The 10,044-nt window shown below is 51.6% G+C and overlaps 1 protein-coding gene across 1 annotated transcript; it reads left to right on the forward strand.

Moving 5' to 3' along the window:
- Positions 1 to 954: 954 nt before the first annotated feature.
- Positions 955 to 10,042, forward strand: SCN3B (sodium voltage-gated channel beta subunit 3). The gene is made up of 6 exons (XM_021525829.4): positions 955 to 1,219; positions 2,620 to 2,783; positions 4,420 to 4,645; positions 6,162 to 6,300; positions 7,299 to 7,395; positions 7,825 to 10,042. Exons 1-5 carry the CDS (start codon positions 1,165 to 1,167, stop codon positions 7,360 to 7,362), a joined length of 648 nt encoding a protein of 215 aa, XP_021381504.1. The 5' UTR covers positions 955 to 1,164; the 3' UTR covers positions 7,363 to 7,395; positions 7,825 to 10,042.
- The last annotated feature ends 2 nt before the right edge of the window (positions 10,043 to 10,044 follow it).

The following is a 10,044-nucleotide window of genomic DNA, read 5'->3' on the forward strand; positions in this document are numbered from 1 at the left end:
GCTGCTGGCATTAAATTCCCTGGAATCAGGCAGGAACATGAGGCGAGAGGATTTCCCAGTATTTCCCACTGTGACCTTCAGAGCCCTGCAACTGTTAGTATTAAACCTATTAGCAGCAGAGGCCGTCCTGTGACCCCGCAGGGATAACTCCCCCCATTTCCCCCCCACCCTTTGGCTTTTTTTGGAGGCAGGACAGTGATGCTGATCTGTAGAGACTGGACAAGGAGCGAGGGGTACCAATGGAAAGAGGGGAAATTCAGATTTTGGGAAGGAAAGCTTTGCTGTGGGGGCGGTGACAGGGCATCCAGGGAGGTGGTGGCTGCCCTGGACGTGCTCGAAGGTTGGATGTGGCTCGGTGGGAGCTGTCCCCACACATGGCAGGGGGTGGGACCGGCTGAGCTCTAAGGTCCATTCCAACGCCTTAACACCCCGCGATTATGTGATATCCTCCGTGTGGTGTCTGCAGCCAAGCTGGGCGCTGCCCGCGGGACCACCGGAGCCCCGGGCTGCTTGCGCTGAGCCGGGAGGAGCCGGGCGCGCCCGGGGCCGGGGGAGGCGGCCGCGCATGTGCCGGCCGTGCCCCCCGCCCGGGCTCCTCCAGCATCCTGGGCATCCTCCTCCTCGGCATCCTTCTCCTCGGCATCCTCCTCCTCGGCATCCTCCTCCTCGGCATCCTCCCCGCCGGGCGCTGCGCTCCGCCGCCCGCGCAACAAAAGCGCCGCGACCGCGCCCCGCGGAGCCGCTCCCGGTGCGGGGCACCTGCTGCTGCTGCTGATCCACCGCTGCTGCTGCTGCTGATCCACCGCTGCTGCTGCTGCTGCTGCTGCTGCTGCTGCTGCTGCTGCTCCACCGCTGCTGCTCCACCGCTGCTGCTCCACCGCTGCTGATCCACCGCTGCTGCTCCGCCGCTGCTGCTCCGCTGCTGCTCCGCCGCTGCTCCCGCTCCGCTCCGCCCGCGCCCTGCGCAGCGCCGGCCGCGCCCGCGGAGCCGCGGAGCCGCGGAGCTGTCCGGGCTCGGTCCGTGCGGCTCGGGGCTCGGGCTCGGGCTCTGTCCGCGGTGCTGCCGCCCCCGCGGCCGGCGCAGCCCCCGGACCGCGCCCGCCCGGCATCCTGTTGCGCCGGGAGCGGGGGCAGAGCATCCTGCCGAGGAGCCCGGGCGGAACAATGGCTGCGCTGCCGCGGCTGCTCTGCGCGGCCGCGCTCGCCCTGCTGCTCTGGGGTAGGTGCTGCCATCCCCTCTCCCACCCGCTGCAAAGAAAGGAGGATGCTCCCTTCGCGCCTGCCCTCCGAGTCGGGCTTTTGTTGTCGGGAGAAGGGAATTAACCCTCGTGCGGAGTCGGTGTGGGTGTGAGGGACTGAAAACACCTCAGCGCCGAGCACAAAGCATGTGCTGGTCCCTTACTGTTTGCTGCTGGTCTGGGGTTTGCAGCGTAATTCGACATCGAGTTGCCTCGGGGAGGGTGTGCAGCCCATTAAGAGGTGTTTTAGTGCCGCTTTCCCGTGCAGTCTGTGTAAACTGGAGTTAATCAATCGATTGCAGCTGCAGTTTGATTCCTGCCACGAGCAGAGGTTGGGTGGTTTTGCGACATTCGATGTGCGTGTGCCTTCAGCCCTGTGTGTGGGTGCCTGTCTGTGTGCACAGATCTCGTTTCTCAGAGTAAAGCAGGATCCAGGAGCTTTCCCTTATTTCTCCCTGGAAGCTGCTGCTGTCCGTGGAGCTGGTAGTACGGGAGAATTGGAACCAGGCTGCTTCCAGGAATAGTCCCGGGAGAATATGTTGCTTGAGAGAGTGGGTTAATGGTGCCTCAGAGGCTGGGGAGGAGGGAGCAGCCAGCAAAGTCAGCGTCTGGGCTCTGGAGACAGCCTTGGACAGACAGAGCCCGGGATTGTTCAGCCCAGGGGACAAATGTCAGCAGGGATTTGCTCGGAGATGTGGTGCTGAAGCGATCCCTTTCTGCTCGAGCGTGTGGCTTCACATGCAACGATTTCTGTCCTCTTTGCAAGAGCAGGATTTGAGAGTTGCCAGCCTTAGCACAGCTCTGATTGGAAGCGTTTTGAGCAGGAATGCCTGGGAAATCAATAACTCCTCCTGCTGCCAAATTCACTCCCGTCCAAGCCCCTCGGTTCCCAGTAGTGCCCAGGGAGCCCAGGGATAGGAAGGGTGCTGGACCCTCCCAGTTTTGCTGAATTAAAGCATCCAGACCTTCCAACTTAGCACAAAGAGCGAGCTGTTCCTCCACTCTGGAATTCTGGGCTTCTCCTCATCCCAGACTGTAATTGCTGCTCTAACAGGAGCATGCCCAGCATGCATGGGAGGCAATGAACAATGCCTTTATAGTGGCATTAATTACCAGAGAAAGATGAAACCTGTGGCAAAGCAGATGCTGGAGAGGTGAATCTGTGTGAAGAGATCACCCTCTGTTAATTATTCTGAATTATTAATATCTCAGGAGAAGGAAGCTTGGTAAAATTTGACATTTGAGACTTAATCTGTTATCAGACAGCGCTAGTAGCAAATCAAGCCATTTTCCATTAGGGACATTAATGCCAAGATGTGAATAAGTGATGCTTCTCTAATTCTGTCTTAATGCTTCTTTGTCTGCTTCTCCTCTCCCGCAGCGGGATTTTGTTCCTCCGTGTGTGTGGAAGTCCCATCTGAGACAGAGGCTGTCCAAGGCACGGACATGAAGCTGCTCTGCATCTCCTGCATGAAGAGGGAAGAGGTGACGGCCAGCACGGTGGTGGAATGGTTCTACAGGCCCAACGGGGGAAAGGATGAGCCTGTATGTACCACTGGGAGCTGAGTCCTTTCCCTTTCTTTCCTTGCTTATCCCATTTCCACACCCGGGCACAGCACGAACTCCTGGCAGGAAAAGCTGGAATCAGTTGTTGAATTCCAGCATTTAGATTGTAGATTAATCAATGCCAGTTTCCAGTCCCATTCCCTCAATACCTCAAGCCCAGTATCTGAGGATGTTAAATAAGATTGACACTTGGCACCCTTGTCCGAATCAGTTCTGAATCCCAAAGCTGTTCTTTTGGAGGTGAAATAAATCTGCAGGGCAGGATTTACTTCTTTTTGCCTCAGAGAAAGCAGTGTTATCCCATCTCCAGGAGGATCTCTGGGAGTTGCTTTGGATCCCTGTCAGGAAAAGGTAAAATTGATTTTCAGAGTGAATCAAAATGGAAATTGGACAGATGAGGAGCAGCTGCAATTCAAGAGAGAATGGTGAAATGGGAACTAGATAAAGGCTGAGTGCACGCTTCTTTCTAGCTATTTTATCTGAGTCTGAAGCATTAAATCAATGGCTATGATTGAGCAGGGCCACACAGGATGACAAATATTCTCCTGTCTGAGAACTAAAGGGACCAGGCTAAGGAATGAGAGATGGGAATTCACTTCCAGGGTCCCAGGGGATCCATTTGCCAGTGGCAACCCGAAGAACACCAACCAAAGTGAGCTGGGGTGAGCAGGGTCACGATGGGGACTGTGGTCAGCCAGAATGTCACACTGTCATATTTGCTCTGCAGCACTTCCATCTCAGCTCAATACCCCAGGGCTTCCCAAAATGGGCTGTTGGTCTTCCCTGAGGATATTCTGTGGTTCTTTCCTCAGGTGATCTGACACAGGCACATTGCTAGGCATGAAGAATCCCAGCTTTCTGTTCCACTGCTGATTTTTTGTGCCCACGTGCATCTGCGTTTTGCTGTGCCTTAGCTTTTCTCCCTCTCTGGTGGAGATACTGGATTCCTGATCACTCATTTTCCTGTCTTTTGTAAAGTCACCTGATACTTTGAGGCAAAGGATGATGGAACATGAATAGCTGCTGTTACCAAGGGAGCTCAGAACATCCCTGAGTGTAGCTGGAGGGGGATGCTGCCCCTGCTTGGTGCCGTGGTGCTGTCCGAGGCAGAGATTAACCAGCACATCCCTTTCTATTTCCTCACAGATCGATATATGCATCTATCTATGTATCTATGTATCTATGTATCTATGTATCTATCTATCTATCTATCTATCTATATATGTATGTATGTATGTATGTATCTATCTATCTATCTATCTATCTATCTATTTCTCTATCTCTCTATCTATCATCTATCAATCTATCTATATGTCTGTCTATCTCTCTATCTATCCCTCTATCTATCCCTCTATCTATCTATTATCTATCATCTATCTATCTATCTATCTATCTATCTATCTATCTATCTCTCTATCACCTATCTCTCTATCTCTCTATCTTTCTCTATCTCTATCTCTCTCTATTTCTCTCTTTATCTATCTCTCTCTCTTTATCTATCTCTATCACCTATCTATCTCTCTATCTATCATCTATCTCTCTATGTCTCTATCTCTCTATCTATCCATCTATTCCACACAGATCTCTATATCTATTTCTCTTCATTTCCTCACAGATCTACGAGTACAGGAAAACAAACCACGAATTCCCGAGCCGCTTCAGCGGGCGGATACAGTGGAACGGGAGCAAAGACATGCAGGACGTGTCCATCACCGTGGTGAACGTGACCCTGAACGATTCGGGCATCTACACCTGCAACATCACCCGCGAGTTCGAGTTCGAGATCCACCGGCCGCTCTTCCAGAGCTCCAGGGTGATCCACCTCACCGTGGTGGAGGAGGGTAGGAGGTGTTCTGTGCCGTCACTGGCCGCGGGTGTCACCCGGGGATGGAGTTTGTCACTGCGCTGCCGGAGAGGGCTCTGAATATGGCAGTGACAAACACTGCTCAGGAGGTGTCCTAGTTTCGGGCAAATTTGGGGAAAACCCTCTGGAAGGAGCCCCCAGAAAACAAACCCCACGGCCCCTCCCCACCCACCTGGTTCGGGAAAAACTTCTCTGAGAGAAGTGGAAAAGAACCTGTTTATTTAACAAACAAAGCACTCCCCAGCACCAAAAAAAGTAACACCAGATGACAACAAAACTCTTCCACCACTCTGAGGAGATGAACAAATCCAGAAAGTCTCTCCTGGGAGTGAGCACTGGGGATTGCTCTGGGCACTGGGGATGGCTGCTGCAGATCACAGAGTGCAGGCTCTGGGTGTTCCTTGGTGTTTCCAGGTCCCAGTCCGGAGCAGGTTGGAGTGATATTCAGGAAAGGGAAAGGAAAGAAAACAGTCCAGGGAAAGAATTGGACTGCTTAGCTAAACTAACTAGGAAGCAAAAGCAAAAGCAGAAGCAAGTAAAGCAAAGCAAGCCAGCCAGCACTGGCCTCTTCTAGACAGCAGATCATGGGGGGAGGTGAGCCAGCTGATAACAAGGCAAAACAAACCTTCACTTTCAGAGTCAGTTCTGAGAGCACAGAACAGAATATCAAACATAACCAGAACACACGACTGGAGATACAAACACCATAACATCACCCTAGGACAGGAGGAAAAACCTGTGGCTTGTTTGATGGCTGGAGGCTCTTTCTGGGCCCAGGCTGGTTGTGTGTGAGTGTGGGGAGGCGCGGTGAGCCGGGCACAGCTGGGCACAGCTGGGCACAGCTGGGCAGGGAGGAGCAGAGGTTTCCAGCTCCTCCCGCGGCGGCGCTGGATGTTCCAGCAATGCCTTTCCCAGGGAGCCGCAGCGTTTCCTTGCTGCTGCCCGCTCCCTCCTGGAACAACGACTCATTCTCCATTTTGATACCCATCTCCTGCTTCTCCTCCTTCCCTTGTGGTGCTCCTGAGTCCTTCTGTTCCTCTGGGTGTTGCTGGGCTCGGTGCTGAAATCCCGGCATGTTACAGCCAGCACAGGGGATTGCGCTGCTCTCTCCGGAGCGGCCCGGGAGTTCATCCCTTTGTTCTGCCCCTTCCCCTCCCTCTCCCCCACCAGCACCTCGGGGTTTGATCCTTTCCAAAGCACTGGCGGCACAGCAGAGCCGAGTAACACCAGCGAGTGGGACACGGGGAGGAACCAGGGGTGAAGATGAGCTAGGTGAGCAAGCCGTGAGGGTGTGGGGGTGGCACAGACGGGGCTGTGCGTGTTGGATCCCTCTGGGATCCCTGCCGCTTGCAGGTCCCTCTCGTTTGCCCCCTCACAGCCTAAAGGCACCTGGAGATTCTGACAAGGAAGGATGACACAAGGGTGGGGAAAAAAAAAAAAAAATCCTTGGAGCTGCATGGAAATGATCAGAGGTTATTTCACTTTATTCGCAGCTGGAGAAGACTTCACCTCTGTCATCTCAGAAATTATGATGTATATTCTGCTGGTCTTCCTCACGCTGTGGCTGCTGATTGAGATGATCTATTGCTACAGGAAGGTCTCCAAGGCAGAGGAAGCTGCCCAGGAAAACGCGTAAGTGTGGAACCCCTGGAGGTGAGATCTGTCCTGAGCTCTCAAATGTGTATAGACCCGTGCTAGTACAGGAGAATCAGGTCTAAAATTGGTGATTCTTTCTTCCTGATGGTTGAATAAATAATGTAATACTAATTCCTTCTGCCTGACCTCACGTACTGTAAAACCCCAAGGAACTGGTTCTGTACCAGCAGCAATCTGTGCCTGTGGGGTGTCCACAACATGGAACATACCCTGTGCAGTTTGCCAGAAATCCTCAATAATGTTGACAAAGTGAGTAGTGATTAAAACAGGCTGGAAGACTGCAGGAAGACTGAACTTTGCTATGGCATGGGCTGGTTGGCGTTTCACACAGAATCACAGAATAATGAGGTTGGAAGAGACCTCTAAGATCAAGTCCAACCCATGCCCTGACACCTCAATAGACTATAGCACCAAGTGCCATATCCAGTCTTTTTTTAAACATATCCAGAGATGGTGATTCCACCACCTCCCTGGGAAGACAATTCCAGTGCTTTATTATTCTTTCAGTGAAAATTTTTTTCCTAATATTCAACCTGCACCTTCCATGACATAGCTTGAGACTGTGTCCTCATGTTCTATCAGTTTGCTCTGTCCAAACTCCTTGCAGTGTTCAGGAGCACCAAGACTGTGCCCCCTTGCACCACACACCAGGTAGGGAGTGAAAAGTATTCCAGGTTTGGCCCATGTGGAGATGCTCTCCTAGAAGGTCTGGTTTCATCCTGCCCCATTCTCACCTTTCCACACATTTGGCTAGGGTTAGAGCACTCTTTGTCCATGGGAAGGCTGGGCTGGGTGTGTAGGATTGTGGAGCAGGGAAGACTCGGTCTTTGCTCCTGCCTATGCCAGAGTTTCCCTCTGTGAGCATCTACAGGTGATGTTTGTTACCTCAGAGATGCTTCCAGGCGTTCAGCAAAGGTGACTTTACCCAAACTGGGCTTTACATTGTGTGCTTTCCTCCTTCCCTCTAACCACAGGACAGACTATCTGGCAATTCCATCGGAAAACAAGGAGAACTGTGCTGTGCCTGTGGAGGAGTAGCAGAGGGGAGGCAGCGGAGTGAACGGCACCAAGGTGGGTCATGAAGAAGTGGTGACTCCTTGTGTCTGTCCACCCCTCACTTCCTTGTGCCGGGGCTGGAGACTCCTGGAGCGTGGCAGAGCTCCTCTGGAGCTTCCCCAGCAACCTTAGAAGCCATACGGGTGTCTTTAGGTGTGGGGTGTACTGGTATTGTTTGAACCCCCAAACCAACAGGATGTATTTATGCCTCATTTACCTACTGCTGTGGAATTGGGAATCTTCACTTTCCCCTGCACACGGGGCCTGTGCCATGAGGACTCTGAGGGCTCTATCTCCAAAGGAAACACGTTTTAGGAAGGAGTTTGTGTGCTACAGATTAAAATCTGGATCTTTCACCCTCAGTTCACCTCCCGTCAGTTCCTGTGCTAACTCTGTTGCCCTCCTCGCTCCTGTGAGCTCCAAGAGGAATTGTCTCCCTTGCAGGGGCTCTGAAGGCAGGAGGACCACGCCACGCCAGCCAGCTTTGAGGGGAGCTCTGCGCCGTCGGGAGGAACACGGGGAAGTGTAAATTCTCTTCCACTGGCCTTGGACTCTGTACAGCCTTGACTCTGGTCCTGTGACCCACCTGAGCTGCCAGCCCGGTGCTGAAGGACTCCTCTGTGGAAGCATGCTGAGCAAATGGCACAGGGTGTGGGCAGCACAGCTCCTTCCCCAATTTCAGTTCCACCGTCACCTCAATGGCTTTGTAAATGTTTCCTGTCACTTCTTAGCTGCTCTCACCACCACCTTGATTTGCTAAATATGCTACTTCTCCACTGCAGAGGTTAAGGGTACATATGGCACGTTGCTCTGAGCTGCAGGACTGTGAACAAGGATCTCTTAGGGGGTTAATCCACCACATACTGCGGCCCAAGCAGTTTTCTTGGTGTTAAAACAGGAAGAATGTAATTAATTAATGAAATCACTCTGAATTTTAGGCTGTCCATGCACAAGCAGAGTAGGGTGAGGACTGTAATGCACTAAAATTAGATATGTATAGTAGGAAGCACAGATCCCTGTGCCACATTCACACTTTCTTCTGGAGGGAATTGAGAATACAGATCCTGAAGTATTCCTGCTTTGGGAAGCAGGATGATGTAAGTATAAGAATCCCCTGTATCCCCCTCATTTATCAAGTGTCAAACTCCTCATCCCCTTCCACCCGCCTGGCACAGCAGGTTTGCTCCTGGAGTACACAGTGGCAGGAGGAACCTGCAGCAGGACAAGGCAGGGGATCCACCTTTTTCTGGGAAACCCCAAAAAGGAAGGCAGCCTCATGCTGGTAGGCAGGAGAAATAAATAGGATGCAAAGCCCTCACAGCTTAGCAAAATGGTTGTAGTTTTATAACTGTGATGGTTCTCTGGTGCTGTAGCAGCACCATCTAGAGGGATAGACAGAAACCACCCACTGTTCCCAGTTAATCCTAATTCTCTCTTGAGGTAATTAATCACCAGTATAAATAGTCTGGATTTATCCTAAATGATCTGGTGCCAAGGAATCACCCTGGAAATTCCATCTTTCCTATGCAAACATAGCTTTTCTGAGGGTTAAGCAGAATAAAAATTGTTTTCTGCCCTTCAATGCAGATCAGTTGAGCTCAACAGCTGGGATTGGAAGGGGGGGAAAAGCAGAACCATTGGCCAGGGTGGGATTGTGCTGTAAAACCAGGTGGGGAAGGTTTGGGTTTGTTGCATGGCAGAGTTGTGACATCCCTGCTGCAATGGAGCCTGTGCTGCTTTGCCAGAGTTGACGAATTCTGCCCCACTTTTAAGTAGTTCCAACGTGCTCGTGACTCCAGGCATGCTCCCCACCCACGGAATCCCCTCTGCTTTGTTCTGCTGCTTTTTATGTGCTCGCTAAAATCACGGAAATTACCCCATTTGTAATTCAGGCTCAGGCCAGATTTCCAACTGGCACTTGTTCAAAACCCTTTTTTTAGAGTGGGTGTCGACTTTAGCCAAGTACTCCAGTGCTGTCTTGGTAGTAGGACTGCTCCCAAAGCCAGCCAAGCCTGGCAAGGGGAGCACATTTTCCAGATGAAGTCTGGGCACCAGTTCCCAAAAAACCCAATATCCAAAAAGGATTTCCAGAAGAATATCCAAGCATCTCCTCTTTGAATTCAGCTGGATGTCATCTTTCTCCCTATGCCAGTTTGCCTGGCAGAATCTTGAACTCAACAGAGGGACTGGGGTATAACTCTGGGGTTTCCAGCACTGAGCCCATGGTGAATTTTAGGACACCTCTCTCCCACTCCAGCTTTGCTCCTCAGTTCCTGTGAACCACAGACAACCCTCTGGTGTCATACTGTTAAATCAAAACAGGAGTGAACCCAAGAAGTTCTTGAGAGCTACCTCAGGTGGTAAAAAAGGGCCATCCCCTTGTCCTGCACCTCCCTGTATCCCACAGACATCTTCTGGATGCTCTTTTTTTTTGGATAAACCTTTCATTTTCCCAGTTCCTGCAGACAGAGGTGACCATTGCCACATAGTGTTCCAAGCAGGAGGTGCAAAGTTCTGTTGAAGAATCTCGCAGGGAAAAAAAGTATAAAAATTTAAAAATTGGTGATTTTTCAAGAGACGGTCCTGGCAAAGACTCTGTGTATGTTTAGAATGAGAGAGGAGACTCTGCAATAGGCAGGATAATAAAAAGAACAAAGAGCCACG

Source organism: Lonchura striata, chromosome 24 (genome assembly GCF_050655825.1).
Source record: "Lonchura striata isolate lonStrDom1 chromosome 24, ASM5065582v1, whole genome shotgun sequence".
Lineage (NCBI taxonomy): Eukaryota > Metazoa > Chordata > Aves > Passeriformes > Estrildidae > Lonchura > Lonchura striata.

Excerpts from the sequence above, each read along its gene's own strand:
- SCN3B (XM_021525829.4), top strand. The coding sequence starts at position 1,165 with ATGGCTGCGCTGCCGCGGCTGCTCTGCGCGGCCGCGCTCGCCCTGCTG. Across the intron at positions 1,220-2,619 it reads GCTCGCCCTGCTGCTCTGGG|CGGGATTTTGTTCCTCCGTG; the intron begins GTAGGTGCTGCC and ends CCTCTCCCGCAG. Across the intron at positions 2,784-4,419 it reads ACGGGGGAAAGGATGAGCCT|ATCTACGAGTACAGGAAAAC; the intron begins GTATGTACCACT and ends ATTTCCTCACAG.